Source organism: Polyergus mexicanus, unplaced genomic scaffold (assembly GCF_030449975.1).
Source record: "Polyergus mexicanus isolate NDT 795.1 unplaced genomic scaffold, iyPolMexi1.0 SCAF_38, whole genome shotgun sequence".
NCBI classification, from domain to species: Eukaryota; Metazoa; Arthropoda; class Insecta; order Hymenoptera; family Formicidae; genus Polyergus; species Polyergus mexicanus.
The window spans coordinates 166431-186929 of record NW_027223358.1 but is presented as its reverse complement, the minus strand read 5'-3'; the positions used below and the strand labels follow the sequence as shown (position 1 = coordinate 186929).

The following is a 20499-nucleotide window of genomic DNA, read 5'->3' as shown; positions in this document are numbered from 1 at the left end:
CACCCTGTATATCATTAAAAATGTTTAAATGAAAAAAAAATGGCGCGCGCGAAGCGCACTCTTTAAAGTGTACTGGTAATGGATATGGAAGGCGCGCGCGTAGCGCGCGCTGCGTGCTAGTCCATAATAAAAAAATCCACGAAACGCCCGAAGTCCGTGTTTGGAGTCGAAATGTATCGCACGTATTATTGCCGCTTTTCCGCGTGTTTGATTGGTGGTCGACGATGCGTCGATGAGAGGTGTGAACGTTTTATCGAGTTCAGTTCGGTGGTTGACAGTTCGGTGTGACAATTCGGTGACAGTTCGGTGACACTTTGTACATCGTGAGCGGGGTTAGTAAATATTCATGGCATAAATATATTTAAAGAATATTTAAAAATACATGTCTGATTGATGATCGATGATGTGAATCGAATGCGGTTGAACGAATGTTATTGGATTAGTTCGACAGTTTGGTGACAGTTCGGTGACATTTCATGAGTGATTAGTAATAAATATCATAGTATATTGATATTTATTGTGATATTTATTTGTGAATGTATTAAAAGAAGAAAATGTATAAGCAAGGAAGAGGGATAGAGACAAAGGGAAAAAAGGTGGAGAATAAATATAATATCAGGTAATAATAATGTTGAGTATTATTAAATATATTGTTAAATATTATTAAGAAATATTATTAAAAATTATTAATGTCATCTAATTAATTTACTTTTAAGAGAGAGAGAGAGAAAGAGAGAGAGAGAGAGAGAGAGAGAGAGAGAGAGAGAGAGAGAGAGAGAGAGAGAGTTAAAATAAAAAAAGGAAAAATATAAGCAAGAAAGAGGGACAGAAACAAAAGAAAAAAAGGTGAAGAATAAATATAATATCAAGTAATAATAATGTTTAGTAGTATTAATTTAGTGCTATTTGCCTATAGCAACTAATTTAGGTTCGCAAGGAGTGGTTTCGTAATTGACGACGCGCAAGTGGAGTGACTAGATTTATTATATTGCTTATGTACAGTGTTCTACGTTTGTTTTTTTGGTGGCCATGAAAAGGGCCGTTTGTGAGCCTTTACAAGGGCTGGTTAGCGCCGCCGCGTTTCCTTCCACGTGATGGAAGGCGTGGTTGTGCGTATGCCGCAGCGGCCCCCAATGCGCGCGTCGCGCCTTTGTAGCTGCCTTCCGGTTGTTTATGGATGAGGCCTTAGGTCGCTTGCTCGGTGTGGCTGGCTGCTCGTGTCGCTCGCTCTTAGGCGTTTTCCGGCCGCCTGTGGATGAGGCCTTATGTAGCTCGTTCGGTGTCGATGGCTGCTCGGGTACTTCCGGGTCAGTCTGCGTACTGGAAGCGCGCGTTGGAGGTTCCCAGTCGCTGTCTGATTGCGACGCCTGGTCGATCCCGGAAGGTGGCCCTGCTTGGGTGCCGCGATGTACCCTGCTGGGTGGCAGCGTCTGCGTTTCTCGTGACACCGGATGCGTTGGTGATGCCGGGAGCGGAGACAGTAATAGTGATGCAGTCCAGGCTTCCCTGGGCGATGTGTAGCGTCTCAAGCGTATGTACCACGTCTTAAGGAAGAACCGCGTGGGCCGCGTTAGTCGCGGCGGCAGTGATGCAGTGATGCCAGAATTGAGACGCGAGCAACATGCAACCGAGGTGGAAGCGATAACACACACAAGCGCAAACCGCGTACATGTGCGCTCTGCAGTTCGGCTAGCTTCGGAGAGTAGAGAAGAACAGACATATGTTTTCCGTCTTCTTCTCACTTTCTACCGAGCTGGCAACGAAGGCAATGTTGATCGCTTGGCTTATTACAAACGACAGCGTTAAATGTTTTTCCGACTCGTGAACTTTTTATTATGTATACAGGGTGTCCCATTTTAATCTCCTCAAGCAAATATCTCAAAAACCAAGCCCGGAAGAGAAAAATGTTTCAGACAAAAGTTGTTTGGTTTCGAGGGGGCCATAAGATGGTGACAATGATTTGACCTTGGAAAATCATTTGAAGGTCATGTGAAGATCAACTTTAAAATATTAAACCGAAACCCCCATTTTTTATTTAGTATTCTTGTAGCTTACCTCGAGAGCTTTCCAAAACACTATAATAAAGTATTTTTTTATTAAGTACTTTTTGAGTTATTTAATATTTTAATCTGACATATTTTGATACAAAAAATTAAATATCTCGTAAAATATTTAGTTTTTGATAATCATACCGTAATACTTCTATGTACAGAATAATGAGACAAATCAATTAGTATAAAAAAAAATTGTTTTTAAGAAAATTATTTACAATGTATTTTTTTAAACAATTATTTGTTTTTTTTGGCACTAATTAATTTGTCTTATTATTCTGTACATAGAAGTATTACGGTAAAATTATCGAAAACTGAATATTTTACGAAATATTTTATTTTTTATATCAAAATATGTCAGATTAAAATATAAAATAACTCAAAAGGTACTTAATGAAAAAATACCTCATTATAGTGTTTTGGAAAGCTCTCGATGTCAGCTACAAGAATACTAAATAAAAAATGGGGATTTCCATTTAAGATTTTAAAGTTGACCTTCACATGACCTTCAAATGATTTTCCAAGGTCAAACCAATGGTACCATCTTATGGCCCCCTCGAAACCAAACAACTTTTGTCTGAAACATTTTTCTCTTCCGGACTTGGTTTTTGAGATATTTGTCTGAGGATATTAAAATGGGATGCCCTGTATATGTGTATATATATACATAGTTATATAAAACATTTTTTCGTTATGCTATATTAAGTTTTATTATTTATTATGATATGGTAAAAGTGATATATTTACGTGTAAGGACATATACGATTTCTTATTTCTTTACTTTAATAATTACTTTATTAATTATTTACATAAATATATATTTGTGTAAGATTATAAATATTACAATAATATAAGAACAAAGAGTGAATGGATTTCCACACCACCCATGAGGTTCCACTAAAGGCGCGTTAGATTTTTTTATTATGTGGATCTTCGCCCGGAGCCCTATTGTACCACATTTTATTGATGTCTCTTATAGACATAATAATTTTTTACATATTTACTTTATTATGTCTTTTGCAAACATAATGTCTATTACAGACATGAAAATTTTTAGACGCGCCTTTTACAAATATGGTGTCTTTTGAAGACATAATATCTATTACAGACATGATATTTTTACAAGAAAATAAGTAAAGCAACTATGTTTATTATATTATATGAATAATAATGCCTATAAAATACAAGTCATTATCTTCTGAACATTATTATTGCATATCGGTAGATGTTGAGGGACCAGCAATATCACAAACATCTGCAGCATATAATGTAAGACTGCTTTTTTGTTTTTTAGGAGGAGTGTTATATAATTTGTCCGACGACATAAGAGATAAATGTTTCTTATCAATCTCCATGTTTAGAATGGTTTCTTTTCTTGTTTTCAATGCTGATTTCAAAACACAAATAGCATTTATAGAGGAAGACGAAAGTTTATTTCGTTTTCTTGTTTTTAAATCTGTTAAAACAGAAAACATTCTTTCTGGATCGGCATTCGAATTTGGGAGTGATCTAACAGCATTCAAAAGACGTTTGAGATTGGGATATTTATCAATATTAGTGGAATACTGACTTTGTAAAATTTGTTTCCACATATCATCAAAGCTTAATTTTAATAGCTTTTGCTTTTTTGTTATTGTAAAATCTAGATATAAAGTAAGCCATTCTTTCTTCAAACCGTTTTCGTCAAACCCGCCAAGAGTTTCAGCGATAAAAGAAACATCATTGAATGATGTTTCTCTATCAATATCTAATAATACTAGGTTATGTTCGAAAACTTTTAATTTTGATAAAAAGTTATCATTTATTGGTAATCTTTTATAAATTTCCTCGGCGGCAGTTACATAAAATTGCAAATAATTCTTTCGAACATTTGCAACTATATCTGCATGTCCTTCCTTCATTAATTCATCGAGGTAGTCTTCACATTCAGATCTTAAAGAAACTTCTTCTAACAATTTTTGATTCTCCTTTTCATCAAATTTAAATATTATTACATAAATTATTCAAATGCTCTGACTTTAAAAAATGTTTGCAAACTGTGGTTAAAAGTTCTACTGACTTTGGCTGCAATAAATGTATTCTAGTTTCCACATCTTGGAAAAATGCATTAAATGAATTTTAAAAATTTTAAATATGCTGTAAAAATAAGAAATAGGCTTTTATATCTAGATTTTGCATCATAGATAATAAATATGTTCCAGACTTTGTTTTTTCGCTTATGGTAATTTTATTCAGAAATAAGGGCTGTGCGTCTATTTGTAAACACAAGCAGAAATCTGCTCGAGAAAAACAATGAACATATTGGACAATATTTCAGATAAATATCATTAAAAATAATACCGGTAGTCTAAAGGAAAAATTTATTTTAATTGATGAAAGATTTATTTTTTAAATTTTATCATCCATGTATCTTGTCCGTAAAAGATATCACATAAGATATAAGATAAAGTAGATATGTAAAATATATTATTTCTATATAAGACATGAATAAAATGTGGTACAATAGGGCTCCAGGCGAAGATCCACGTAATAAAAAAATCTAACGCGCCATTAGTGGAACCTCATGGGTGGTATGGAAGTCCATTCACTCTTTGTGCTTATATTATTGTAATATTTATAATCTTACATATACTTTACTTTACATATACTTTACTTTATTAATTATTAAAGTAATATAAAGTAATTAAAAAATTGCATATGTCCTTATATGTAAATATATTACTTTTACTATATCACAATAAAACTTATAAACTATAGCCAATGCTATACTAATATAGCATAACCAAAAAATGTTATATATTGGTATATATATATATGCATAATAAAAAATTCACGAGTCAGAAAAACATTTAACGCTATCGTATGTAATAAGCCAAGCAATCAACATTGCTTTCGGCTGCGTTCCAATATTCACTGCCAGTACTGAAAATCTATAGTGTACGTGACGTAGACTAGTGACGTAGGCAGTGAATATCGAAACGCAACCATCGTTGCCAGCTCGGTAGAAAGTGAGAAGAAGACGGAAACATATGTCTGTTCTTCTCTACTCTCCGAAGCTAGCCGAAGCGCAGAGCGCACATGTACGCGGTTTGCGCTTGTGTGCGTTATCCCTTCCATTGCTGAGCAATGAGCCGCGGAACTTGTTTCTGGCGGGAACTGATTCAGTAGATCAATGCATCCATCACGAGAAGGGAATGGCTTGAGACCATATTTCCTTGCTATTGCCTGGAATTCCTTAAAAGATAACTTCTCCAACGAAAGACGATCCATGGCAACGGAATAAACAAGATCCAAGAAGACTTGAAGACAATTGAACGTGAATTCAACACGTAATTTATTGAATGGAATCACAAGCGTTACGATAGAGTTTAATGACTCTGCCGTTCTTTATTGTGAATCACTGAGCACATTCTCTCACTGAAGATAATGCAAATACTTGTACAGTTCACTAATATTATTCATGTATCGATTTTCACTGTTTTAGTACGGCTTAATATTGATCAAAAGATCAAGGGAAAGCGCGCACGATCCCGCTTCTGAAAAATTTGCTGTAAGACAGCGAGTCAATTTGTAGTCTGTCAGGAGAATGGCTTTTTCAAAAAGTTAATAGTTTAACAGTTGAACCATGAATTATTAAACTGTATATATAAATATTATAGTAAACGTAAAAAATCGAATAAAGCAATAATTTAAGCACTTATCGAAACACGTTTTTATTGGTCAACTCATAAACTCGAACACAGAATTAATAACGGACTCAGAATATAAATGTGATTAATCAATTAAGCATATCACACGAGAACAACGAGACACGTCCAATCTGATTCACGGTTTTTTAGTCAAAGACCCGCAGGCATCTCTCCGATCTCACCAAAACACACCTGTTGCTATGACAATTCTCTTTTGTTAAAAATAGTTGATGTATCTAAGGAAACGCGTTGCAATCATCATTTGAATATAGCGCTTGTATTTATCGATAAAGCGCATGCGCGAGCGTCACTAGTAATTTCTCTGACTATGAGACTGCCAGTATCTTACAGTACATATATATTTAATGTGGCGGTTCGACAAACCACCACAAAAGTCAAAGCGACCACCCGGTATATGCGCCGACGAACTCCGACGCGCAAGGCGCGCACGAACGAGCCGCGAGACGGCTAACTCCGCGAGCGCTACCAGTGAGTGGGATCCGTTGAGTGGGGCTTATAAGGCCGCGCAACGGGCCCAGACGGCGAGTCGTCGCTCAGCTAACGGAGACATATCCCGAAGCACTGTATGTTACATATTTTATTGTATCTTTCATTTACAAGTGTGATGTCTTTTATAGACAAGATATTTTTTACACACTTGTTTTTTACAAGTGTGATGTCTTTTACAGACAAGATATTTTTTACACACTTGTTTTTTGCAAGTGTGATGTCTTTTACAGACAAGATATTTTTTACACACTTGTTTTTTGCATGTGTGATGTTTTTTACAGACAAGATATATTTTACACACTTGTTTTTTGCAAGTGTGATGTCTTTTACAGACAAGATATTTTTTACACACTTGTTTTTTGCAAGTGTGATGTCTTTTACAGACAAGATATATTTTACACACTTGTTTTTTACAAGTGTGATGTCTTTTACAGACAAGATATATTTTACACACTTGTTTTTTACAAGTGTGATGTCTTTTACAGACAAGATATATTTTACACACTTGTTTTTTACAAGTGTGATGTCTTTTACAGACAAGATATATTTTACACACTTGTTTTTTATAAGTGTGATGTCTTTTAAAGACAAGATACTTTTTATTTTATTTTCAACATTATTATTACATATCATTAACCGATGATGGACCAGCAATGTCAGCAGCATATAATGTAAGACTGTTCATTTTCTTAGGGCAAGTAAAATATAATTTTTCCGATGACATGAGAGATAAATGCTTTTCATTAATCTCCATGTCTAGAACAGTTTGTTTTCTCGTTTTTAGTGCTGATTTTAATACACAAATAGCATTTACACACGCGGGCGAAAGTTTATTTCGTTTTTTTTGTTTTTATATCAGATAGAAAAGAAAACATTCTTTCTGGGTCAGCATTTGAATTTGGAAGTGATCTTACAGCATTCAAAAGAGGCTTCAGATTGGGATATTTACGTTTTAAAATTTCTTTCCACATCTCATCAAAGTTTAATTTAGAAAAATGTTCTTTTTCTGCTATTATAAAATCGAGATGTAAAGCATGCCACTCTTTTTTTAATGCATTTTCGTCAAAACCACCGAGGGTTTGAGCGATAAAAGAAACATCATTAAATGATGTTTCTCTATCGATGCTACATAATGCTGCGTTTAATTGAAAAACCTTTAATTTATATAAAAATTTATCTTTAATGGGCAATTTTTTACTAATCTCCTCGGCAGCAGTCACGTAAAATTGCAAACAATTATTTCGAACATTTCCAATTATATCTGCGTGTCCTTCTTTCATTAAACTCTCGAGATATTCTTCACATTCAATTCCTACATTTATATTATTTAAAGATTTTTGGTTTTCTTTTTCAGAAAATTTATATTATATTGTACCAAGGACAAGAAAGATAAATGATAAAAATGTGGGGTAAAAATAATTAATCCCAAAATTATTTATATTTATTTTTTATTATTTTTAAGATTTTTAATATTTAATATAAAAATTTTTTACAATGGTGAGGCCACTTCTGCCTCTGCCTCTTCCGCGGCTGCGGCTGCTTCCAGGGCCGTCTCTACTGGCCTGGCCACCACGTACACCCCATCCTCTGCCGCCTCGCTGGTTGTACCAGCGAGCTCACGATTTACCGCGACCTCTTTATTTTTCTTTGTCTGAAAAATAAACGTATACATTTATAAATAATAATTAAATTACAATAATCATGCATATAAATTGATAAGTTAATAAGAAATAATTTACCATTTTTATTATTTTTCGGCGGCTGTTGCTGCGGCGGCTGTTGCACTTCTTGCGGCTGTATTTGCTGCTGTTGCTTTTGCATTTGCTGCTGCTGCTGCAGCAAATATTGCAGCTGTTGCTGCAGTTGTTGCTGCATTTCTCCCTAGATTTTTTGTCGATGCAACAATTGTTGCATCAATTGCTGCATGTTGCCACCTTCGTTTTGCAGTACCAATTGCGGCATTTCTTCATTAATTTCTTCTGCAAAATATAAAATATGTAAATAAAACTTTGATAAATAGATTATTATGTATAATTAGAAAGAAGAAAAACTGAAACTGAAACTTTCTTAAACTTTTCTAACAGATACAAATAATAATGATTTAATTTACTACTTACGAGACATGATATGTTTTATGACAGCACGTTTCTTAGTGAACTGAAGTATTCGGTATTTTTTCATTTGTTTCGTACGCCGTGCATTTGTTTCATATGCGATCTGTTGTTTCACGGCGCTTCTGTGAGATAATTTTTTGCTTTGTACTTGCGAGTCAACGTATTTTTTGATACGTGTCTGGTGAAGTCTTGATATCTAAGAAGCTGAATCAATTCTGATTGTGAGTCCCTATTGTTTATTGTTTATCTTTTACTTGATTCTTCTTCTTTAATTCTTTGTTTCTGCCTATATTTTGCTGTATATAAAAATGTGTGATGAATTAAGAAAAAAATCTAAGCGAAGCTTTTCAGAAGCTTGGCTTAGTGATGATAAAATTAAATCTTGGATACGTAAAGTATCTTCTGATGATAGTTTTTATCATTGTATTATATGTAATAAAAATATTTCGTGCAACACACATGTTTTAAGACATGCGGATTCTGCGTGCCACAAAAATAATATGAAAGAAAATACATCATTATTATTAAATGCTGACAATAAGAGTTTAAATAAAAAATTAACAGAAAAACATAAATTTAAACAACAATGGCTAGAGATCGAATTATTTAAGCCATGGCTACGTGAAGTATCACATAACAAAAATTCGTTTTTTTGCTCATTTTGTAATAAATCTATGATTGGTGGTTTATCACAAATTTATCGTCATGCAGAATCAATAACACACATAAAAATATGTCAAAATAATAAAACAGAAACAAAGAATATGGATGAAAGTATCAACATGACGGACGAATCACTTTTGTCATTTGAAGAGCAAAAGAAATCAGCAGAAATTCGATATGCCGCGTTAATTGCTGATAAGAATGTTTCGCATCAAACGGCAAAAGAAATTCTTAGTTTTTTCCAAGAAGTAGGAAAAGATCGTAACGTATTGAAAAGTATGACCATGGGTCGAACAAAATGTAAAAGTATAATTTCCAATGTATTGTGTCCGGTTGAGACGGCCCGTGTGATTAGTAACATTCAAAATACGAAATTTACAATTTTTATTGACGAAACGTCTGATATTAGTAATGAAAAATGGATGACGTTTCTTGTTCGATATGTTGATTCTGAAACATTACATATTCGCACGCAATTAGTTAAATTAATTAATATTGATGCGAGAAATAGCAGCGCGGAAAAATTATTTAATGCATTTAAATGTGAAATGTGGAAATTAAACATTCCATTTTTAAATATTGTTGCCCTATCATGCGACAATGCATCTGTCATGATAGGAAAACATATATCGTTCAAAAAAAAGTTACAAGAAGTTTGTAAAAATTTATTAACATTTTCATGTCTATGCCATTCCGCTGCATTGGCTGCACATGCTGCATATGCAAAAATACCGGAATATTGTGAAGAATTTTTAAAAAAGATGGCGAATTATATTAACAGTAGTCCCAAGCGTGCTGCTATTTATCAAGAATTTAGCGAATGTTTTCAGGAAACAAATCATAAAATTTTAAAGTTGTCTGATACACGGTGGCTTTCTCGCCATTCATGTGTTGAAAGACATCTTGAGTTGTGGGATACTACCAAGCTTTTTTTGACCGAAATGGTCGTAAGTGAAAAATCAAAGTCAGGAGAAAATTTATTATCTATATTGCAAAATCCTGATGTAAAAGCATATTTGCTATTTTTAAAACATATTTTGAATTTTTTAAATTCTTTCAATGCATTTTTCCAAGTTCTGCAAACAAGAATTCATTTATTGCAGCCAAAATCAGTAGAGCTTTTAACAGTTTGTAAACACTTTTTGAAACCAGAGCTTCTAAAATATGTATGTAATGATGATTTTAAATTTTCTGAAAAAGAAAACCAAAAATCTTTAAATAATATAAATGTAGGAATTGAATGTGAAGAATATCTCGAGAGTTTAATGAAAGAAGGACACGCAGATATAATTGGAAATGTTCGAAATAATTGTTTGCAATTTTACGTGACTGCTGCCGAGGAGATTAGTAAAAAATTGCCCATTAAAGATAAATTTTTATATAAATTAAAGGTTTTTCAATTAAACGCAGCATTATGTAGCATCGATAGAGAAACATCATTTAATGATGTTTCTTTTATCGCTCAAACCCTCGGTGGTTTTGACGAAAATGCATTAAAAAAAGAGTGGCATGCTTTACATCTCGATTTTATAATAGCAGAAAAAGAACATTTTTCTAAATTAAACTTTGATGAGATGTGGAAAGAAATTTTAAAACGTAAATATCCCAATCTGAAGCCTCTTTTGAATGCTGTAAGATCACTTCCAAATTCAAATGCTGACCCAGAAAGAATGTTTTCTTTTCTATCTGATATAAAAACAAAAAAAACGAAATAAACTTTCGCCCGCGTGTGTAAATGCTATTTGTGTATTAAAATCAGCACTAAAAACGAGAAAACAAACTGTTCTAGACATGGAGATTAATGAAAAGCATTTATCTCTCATGTCATCGGAAAAATTATATTTTACTTGCCCTAAGAAAATGAACAGTCTTACATTATATGCTGCTGACATTGCTGGTCCATCATCGGTTAATGATATGTAATAATAATGTTGAAAATAAAATAAAAAGTATCTTGTCTTTAAAAGACATCACACTTATAAAAAACAAGTGTGTAAAATATATCTTGTCTGTAAAAGACATCACACTTGTAAAAAACAAGTGTGTAAAATATATCTTGTCTGTAAAAGACATCACACTTGTAAAAAACAAGTGTGTAAAATATATCTTGTCTGTAAAAGACATCACACTTGTAAAAAACAAGTGTGTAAAATATATCTTGTCTGTAAAAGACATCACACTTGCAAAAAACAAGTGTGTAAAAAATATCTTGTCTGTAAAAGACATCACACTTGCAAAAAACAAGTGTGTAAAATATATCTTGTCTGTAAAAGACATCACACATGCAAAAAACAAGTGTGTAAAAAATATCTTGTCTGTAAAAGACATCACACTTGCAAAAAACAAGTGTGTAAAAAATATCTTGTCTGTAAAAGACATCACACTTGTAAAAAACAAGTGTGTAAAAAATATCTTGTCTATAAAAGACATCACACTTGTAAATGAAAGATACAATAAAATATGTAACATACAGTGCTTCGGGATATGTCTCCGTTAGCTGAGCGACGACTCGCCGTCTGGGCCCGTTGCGCGGCCTTATAAGCCCCACTCAACGGATCCCACTCACTGGTAGCGCTCGCGGAGTTAGCCGTCTCGCGGCTCGTTCGTGCGCGCCTTGCGCGTCGGAGTTCGTCGGCGCATATACCGGGTGGTCGCTTTGACTTTTGTGGTGGTTTGTCGAACCGCCACATTAAATATATATGTACTGTAAGATACTGGCAGTCTCATAGTCAGAGAAATTACTAGTGACGCTCGCGCATGCGCTTTATCGATAAATACAAGCGCTATATTCAAATGATGATTGCAACGCGTTTCCTTAGATACATCAACTATTTTTAACAAAAGAGAATTGTCATAGCAACAGGTGTGTTTTGGTGAGATCGGAGAGATGCCTGCGGGTCTTTGACTAAAAAACCGTGAATCAGATTGGACGTGTCTCGTTGTTCTCGTGTGATATGCTTAATTGATTAATCACATTTATATTCTGAGTCCGTTATTAATTCTGTGTTCGAGTTTATGAGTTGACCAATAAAAACGTGTTTCGATAAGTGCTTAAATTATTGCTTTATTCGATTTTTTACGTTTACTATAATATTTATATATACAGTTTAATAATTCATGGTTCAACTGTTAAACTATTAACTTTTTGAAAAAGCCATTCTCCTGACAGACTACAAATTGACTCGCTGTCTTACAGCAAATTTTTCAGAAGCGGGATCGTGCGCGCTTTCCCTTGATCTTTTGATCAATATTAAGCCGTACTAAAACAGTGAAAATCGATACATGAATAATATTAGTGAACTGTACAAGTATTTGCATTATCTTCAGTGAGAGAATGTGCTCAGTGATTCACAATAAAGAACGGCAGAGTCATTAAACTCTATCGTAACGCTTGTGATTCCATTCAATAAATTACGTGTTGAATTCACGTTCAATTGTCTTCAAGTCTTCTTGGATCTTGTTTATTCCGTTGCCATGGATCGTCTTTCGTTGGAGAAGTTATCTTTTAAGGAATTCCAGGCAATAGCAAGGAAATATGGTCTCAAGCCATTCCCTTCTCGTGATGGATGCATTGATCTACTGAATCAGTTCCCGCCAGAAACAAGTTCCGCGGCTCATTGCTCAGCAATGGAAGGGATAACGCACACAAGCGCAAACCGCGTACATGTGCGCTCTGCGCTTCGGCTAGCTTCGGAGAGTAAAGAAGAACAGACATATGTTTCCGTCTTCTTCTCACTTTCTACCGAGCTGGCAACGATGGTTGCGTTTCGATATTCACTGCCTACGTCACTAGTCTACGTCACGTACACTATAGATTTTCAGTACTGGCAGTGAATATTGGAACGCAGCCGAAAGCAATGTTGATTGCTTGGCTTATTACATACGATAGCGTTAAATGTTTTTCTGACTCGTGAATTTTTTATTATGCATATATATATATACCAATATATAACATTTTTTGGTTATGCTATATTAGTATAGCATTGGCTATAGTTTATAAGTTTTATTGTGATATAGTAAAAGTAATATATTTACATATAAGGACATATGCAATTTTTTAATTACTTTATATTACTTTAATAATTAATAAAGTAAAGTATATGTAAAGTAAAGTATATGTAAGATTATAAATATTACAATAATATAAGCACAAAGAGTGAATGGACTTCCATACCACCCATGAGGTTCCACTAATGGCGCGTTAGATTTTTTTATTACGTGGATCTTCGCCTGGAGCCCTATTGTACCACATTTTATTCATGTCTTATATAGAAATAATATATTTTACATATCTACTTTATCTTATATCTTATGTGATATCTTTTACGGACAAGATACATGGATGATAAAATTTAAAAAATAAATCTTTCATCAATTAAAATAAATTTTTCCTTTAGACTACCGGTATTATTTTTAATGATATTTATCTGAAATATTGTCCAATATGTTCATTGTTTTTCTCGAGCAGATTTCTGCTTGTGTTTACAAATAGACGCACAGCCCTTATTTCTGAATAAAATTACCATAAGCGAAAAAACAAAGTCTGGAACATATTTATTATCTATGATGCAAAATCTAGATATAAAAGCCTATTTCTTATTTTTACAGCATATTTAAAATTTTTAAAATTCATTTAATGCATTTTTCCAAGATGTGGAAACTAGAATACATTTATTGCAGCCAAAGTCAGTAGAACTTTTAACCACAGTTTGCAAACATTTTTTAAAGTCAGAGCATTTGAATAATTTATGTAATAATATTTAAATTTGATGAAAAGGAGAATCAAAAATTGTTAGAAGAAGTTTCTTTAAGATCTGAATGTGAAGACTACCTCGATGAATTAATGAAGGAAGGACATGCAGATATAGTTGCAAATGTTCGAAAGAATTATTTGCAATTTTATGTAACTGCCGCCGAGGAAATTTATAAAAGATTACCAATAAATGATAACTTTTTATCAAAATTAAAAGTTTTCGAACATAACCTAGTATTATTAGATATTGATAGAGAAACATCATTCAATGATGTTTCTTTTATCGCTGAAACTCTTGGCGGGTTTGACGAAAACGGTTTGAAGAAAGAATGGCTTACTTTATATCTAGATTTTACAATAACAAAAAAGCAAAAGCTATTAAAATTAAGCTTTGATGATATGTGGAAACAAATTTTACAAAGTCAGTATTCCACTAATATTGATAAATATCCCAATCTCAAACGTCTTTTGAATGCTGTTAGATCACTCCCAAATTCGAATGCCGATCCAGAAAGAATGTTTTCTGTTTTAACAGATTTAAAAACAAGAAAACGAAATAAACTTTCGTCTTCCTCTATAAATGCTATTTGTGTTTTGAAATCAGCATTGAAAACAAGAAAAGAAACCATTCTAAACATGGAGATTGATAAGAAACATTTATCTCTTATGTCGTCGGACAAATTATATAACACTCCTCCTAAAAAACAAAAAAGCAGTCTTACATTATATGCTGCAGATGTTTGTGATATTGCTGGTCCCTCAACATCTACCGATATGCAATAATAATGTTCAGAAGATAATGACTTGTATTTTATAGGCATTATTATTCATATAATATAATAAACATAGTTGCTTTACTTATTTTCTTGTAAAAATATCATGTCTGTAATAGATATTATGTCTTCAAAAGACACCATATTTGTAAAAGGCGCGTCTAAAAATTTTCATGTCTGTAATAGACATTATGTTTGCAAAAGACATAATAAAGTAAATATGTAAAAAATTATTATGTCTATAAGAGACATCAATAAAATGTGGTACAATAGGGCTCCGGGCGAAGATCCACATAATAAAAAAATCTAACGCGCCTTTAGTGGAACCTCATGGGTGGTGTGGAAATCCATTCACTCTTTGTTCTTATATTATTGTAATATTTATAATCTTACACAAATATATATTTATGTAAATAATTAATAAAGTAATTATTAAAGTAAAGAAATAAGAAATCGTATATGTCCTTACACGTAAATATATCACTTTTACCATATCATAATAAATAATAAAACTTAATATAGCATAACGAAAAAATGTTTTATATAACTATGTATATATATACACATATACAGGGCATCCCATTTTAATATCCTCAGACAAATATCTCAAAAACCAAGTCCGGAAGAGAAAAATGTTTCAGACAAAAGTTGTTTGGTTTCGAGGGGGCCATAAGATGGTACCATTGGTTTGACCTTGGAAAATCATTTGAAGGTCATGTGAAGGTCAACTTTAAAATCTTAAATGGAAATCCCCATTTTTTATTTAGTATTCTTGTAGCTGACATCGAGAGCTTTCCAAAACACTATAATGAGGTATTTTTTCATTAAGTACCTTTTGAGTTATTTTATATTTTAATCTGACATATTTTGATATAAAAAATAAAATATTTCGTAAAATATTCAGTTTTCGATAATTTTACCGTAATACTTCTATGTACAGAATAATAAGACAAATTAATTAGTGCCAAAAAAAACAAATAATTGTTTAAAAAAATACATTGTAAATAATTTTCTTAAAAACAATTTTTTTTTATACTAATTGATTTGTCTCATTATTCTGTACATAGAAGTATTACGGTATGATTATCAAAAACTAAATATTTTACGAGATATTTAATTTTTTGTATCAAAATATGTCAGATTAAAATATTAAATAACTCAAAAAGTACTTAATAAAAAAATACTTTATTATAGTGTTTTGGAAAGCTCTCGAGGTAAGCTACAAGAATACTAAATAAAAAATGGGGGTTTCGGTTTAATATTTTAAAGTTGATCTTCACATGACCTTCAAATGATTTTCCAAGGTCAAATCATTGTCACCATCTTATGGCCCCCTCGAAACCAAACAACTTTTGTCTGAAACATTTTTCTCTTCCGGGCTTGGTTTTTGAGATATTTGCTTGAGGAGATTAAAATGGGACACCCTGTATACATAATAAAAAGTTCACGAGTCGGAAAAACATTTAACGCTGTCGTTTGTAATAAGCCAAGCGATCAACATTGCCTTCGTTGCCAGCTCGGTAGAAAGTGAGAAGAAGACGGAAAACATATGTCTGTTCTTCTCTACTCTCCGAAGCTAGCCGAACTGCAGAGCGCACATGTACGCGGTTCGCGCTTGTGTGCGTTATCCCCTCCATTGCTGAGCCGTGAGCCGTGGGACCTGTTTCTGGCATCACTGCTACTGATGTCTTATTTTGAGAAGAACAATTATGTGGATGAAACATCAAACCCTCCCATAGCATCGGACCGATGGAAGACTGTCTATTTTGAATCAATTGATGATCCTTCTCATCCTGCTTCACTCATCGGAGAAGAAGCTTCTTCAGCTTTACCAGCTTTTCAAAATCCTGAAGAAGCTCTAACAGCACATACAGTTTCCCATTCTCCCTCAATGAGTAATACTACAGGAGCGATGCCGGAAAAATTTCTTCCAAAGATTGGTGCTCTTCTTGCGCAAAATCAACAGCAAATGATGCATCAACAGCAAATGATGCAACAAATGATGGAAATTTCATCATCCTATGCCTCGTTTTCGAGTACTTCAAACCATTTTAATGTTCCGTCGACATCAACTAATGCGAGTGCATCAAACTATTTTACTGGTTCATCGACTTTAACTAAGATTTCTGTAAATACAGTCAATCTTTTAGCTTCACAATTACCTGAATTTAGTGGTAAAGATGATGATGATGTAGAAATTTGGATTCAGAAGGTTGAACGAGTGTCTCGCATTCATGGTGCATCTTACGATATTATGTTGTTAGCTGGTTCTAGTAAATTGGTAAAATCAGCTCGAAAATGGTTTGAGCTTGGCACAGGAACAATTAACGACACTTGGCCAAGTTTCAAGGAAGCTCTACTGAAACATTTTAAAAGAAAGATTCCTTATGAAATTATAATGAAAAAAGTCAAATCACGAAAATGGAATTTTCCTAATGAATCTTTTCAAGATTATGCATTGGAAAAACTCTCTTTAATGCAAAGACTAAGATTACCTGATGATGATGCAATTCACTTTTTAATAGGTGGAATTACTAATGATTCTATTCGTAGTGCTGCCTCTGTCATTCGTGCTGATTCCTTGGATGCCTTCATCAATGAGATACATAGGGTCTCCCTCTCTTTTGGAAATGTGAAGAAAGAGTACCCATCTCACTTTAAATCACACAAAGGACGAGACAATGCTACATCATCTCCGAAGGCTGATTCTTTGTCATCTTTTCAAAAGGATTTTAAGGAAAATAAGTATTGTGTATATTGCCGTACGCGAGGTCACATTAAGGACAACTGCTTCAGATTGAAGAGAAAAGAGCAACTTCAATCTACGGCTTTTAAGATATCAACACAATAGCTGCCATTGATCCTGCAACACCGACAGAAATTATTACAAACCCAGAGAGGTCACCTCCGATAGCTGCTATCAACGATATAATTACCAGACGACTGGATACCGAAGATTCTTCTCTTAAGGTCGTTTCATTGAATAATATTCCGTGCACATTGAAAGCTCTATTAGACACAGGTAGTCCTGTTTCTTTCATATCACCAATTGTGTACGGGAAATATTTTAATGACTCGAATATTGTTCTTAAAAAGCCATTGATTTCTTATCAATCTGTTTCTGGAAATTTAATTCCTATTCTTGGATCAATTGATACTCAAATTTATTTAGAATTTCTTCCGAATTTTACTGGCAAGATTAATTTTCTGGTGTCTCAAAATGATTCTTTTTTTGTAGATATTATAATAGGACGAGATTTTATAGCTGAAAATAATATAACTTTATATTTTCATCCGTCAAATAAAAAAGCAAATGATAGATTAAAGTTATTTAATGAAGTGGCATCTGCTGAAATATTAGAAGATCTTTCAATGAATGAAAATTCCGTTTATTCTGATATTAAAACAGATTTTGGAAATGAGATTGATCAGAAAGTAATAGCGATTATTAATGAAATAGAGAATATGGAAGTTGAATTAACAGATAATGACCATCATGTGAAAGTAGCATTAAAAGATAATTCAATCTATGCTTATGCGCCGCGATGTTTTTCATGGGCAGAACGAATTCAAATCCGGGAAATAACTGACGATTTGCTAACATGTGGAATTATCAAACCTAGTGTTTCTCCGTACTGTGCTCGGGTAGTACTAATTCGTAAGAAAAATGGAACAATGTGTCTTTGTGTTGATTTACGCCCGTTAAACGATCGGGTTGTTAAACAAAAATACCCTTTTCCTTTAATCGAGGATTGTCTAGCGCGGTTAACGAATAAAAAGATTTTTACTCTTTTAGATCTTAAGGATGGATTTCACAATATTAAGATTCATCCTGACCATACAAAGTACTTTTCTTTTGCAACTCCTGATGATCAGTTTGAGTACAATCGCTTACCGTTTGGTTTTTGTGAATCTCCTGCTGAATTTCAACGGAGGATTATACAAATTTTACAGTCATTAATTCGAGAGGATAAAGTTATTGTCTATATTGATGATATTTTAATTCCATCCTCTTCAATTGAAGATAATCTTGAAACTTTATATAAAATTCTCATTTTGTTCAAACAAAATTCACTTGAATTGAATTTTAAAAAAAGTTTGTTTTTACGAAAGACCATAGAATATTTAGGATATATTGTATCGGCTTCCGGTATAAGTAGTATACAAAAGGGTATGTTCTAGCGCAGATTTTTTCCTCTATCAAAATCAACTAAAAAACACCAAAATCATTCATAAAAGCAACAAAAAAAAAAGAAGAACTTCTAAAATATTGAAAGAAACTAAGGGCATCCTTCGGACTAAATGTTCTACGGACTAAACCTTTCAGGTGCCTTTCAGGTGCTTGACCTGAATTAAGAGTGTTAAATTCTGAATCAAGACTAATTATAAATTAAGACCAATTATAATACAAGTCCAAGGACGCTAAGTCCGAAGAATGCTTACGAAGTGATTAGATCCTTCTTATTTATCCATTGGTTATGTGTATTATCAAAGCCTAACCATTTAACATAAACTTTATTTCCTTTTCTTTTTAATATTTTTTCAATTAAATAGATGTTAGTTGGAATTTTAGTTTTTTGTAGTTCTTGTTCATAAAAAGTTCCTTTAATCTCTTCACCTTTCATATCTTTAATATGATAATATGGAGGTATGTTTTTAAAAACTTTATCTATTACAAATATTTCAGTTGACCAATTAGGTGTATATCCTTTTTCAAACATATGTTTTAATTTATTAATCCTTACATAATCACCAACTTTGAATCGCGTCCCTTGAACTAAGCTTCCTTCGGACTTAGCGTCCCTTGGGCTTAGTCTTTCAGGTGCCTTTCGGGCGTCTTTTGGGCACATCTTCAGGTGTCTTTCGGACACATCCTTCGGACTTAGTCTTTGAGACGCTTCACATGGTGTCATTCCTAGAGTTCGAGGCTTTCTATTGTTATAAATATTAAGCAAATTTGGTAATATATCAACCCACTTGTAATTACCCTGTATACTGAATTGTTTCCACATTAATTCTTTAAGTGATCTATTAAATCTTTCAACAATTGCAGCTTTTTTATCACTATATGTCGAATAATGATTAATTTTATTTTGTTCCATGAGTTTTTTAAAATCTTTATTATAAAATTCTTTCCCATTATCAGTTTGCAGATTTTTGGGTGGTTTATGCTGTGAGTTCGGGTCAACCCCTTGAGACAAACTTTCGATTCTTGAATGTGAAGCACCTGAAAGGTTTTTCGATAGGTTTTTAAAACAAATACTCATTGCCTTTGATACGCTTTCTCCAGTTTTATTTTTAACAGGAATTGCCCAAGCAAATTTGGAAAAAGTATCAATAATTGTTAATAAATATTTATATCCCTTATTAATTTTGGATATTCCCTTTAAGTTACCCGAGTCCATTTCAACAAGATCAGCCTGCCAAAGATCATCAATTCCTAATGTAATAGTAGATCTTCTTGGATAATTTCTCCTTGCTGGTTTGTGTAATTCATCAATAATATCGTTTTTACTAACGGTCATTTATTTCATTGAAGAATAACCATTTATCTTCATTTGTTTTAAGTACTTTTCACGTGGAAAGTATTTCAAATTTTTAATAAAATCTTTTTCACGTAAATGAATTTCTTCTTCAGATATTTGTTGAGCCTCAAATAAATGTAATAACTCACAATAAAAATTAAATGATAATTTATATTCATCAAGCCTATCCATTAATTTTAATGATGTTTTGAATTCATTATCTAATATTTCAATTATAACAGATATGGCACTTATTGCAAATAATGGTGTAACAGCAATACCTGATAAACTTGATGCCGCAAATATTGCTTTACTAAGTGATATAGCGATTTTACATTTAAAAAAATACTTATAACTTTTTCGATAAACATACATTCGTTTTTTAAAATACTCTTCCATTTATTATTATTAATAAATGTCT

General features: G+C 32.9%; 2 protein-coding genes across 2 annotated transcripts; both read right to left on the bottom strand.

Moving 5' to 3' along the window:
- Window positions 1–992: 992 nt before the first annotated feature.
- Window positions 993–8125, bottom strand: LOC138943765 (putative uncharacterized protein DDB_G0294196). The gene is made up of 3 exons (XM_070314702.1): window positions 7990–8125; window positions 7744–7885; window positions 993–1506 (listed from the first exon to the last, which is right to left on the bottom strand). The coding sequence occupies exons 1-3, from the start codon at window positions 8123–8125 to the stop codon at window positions 993–995; spliced, it is 792 nt and encodes a 263-aa protein (XP_070170803.1).
- Window positions 8126–18876: 10751 nt separating this feature from the next.
- On the bottom strand, window positions 18877–20078 carry LOC138943764 (uncharacterized). Its single transcript, XM_070314700.1, has 4 exons — window positions 19949–20078; window positions 19541–19780; window positions 19299–19468; window positions 18877–18900 (listed from the first exon to the last, which is right to left on the bottom strand). Exons 1-4 carry the CDS (start codon window positions 20076–20078, stop codon window positions 18877–18879), a joined length of 564 nt encoding a protein of 187 aa, XP_070170801.1.
- Between the last annotated feature and the right edge of the window lie 421 nt (window positions 20079–20499).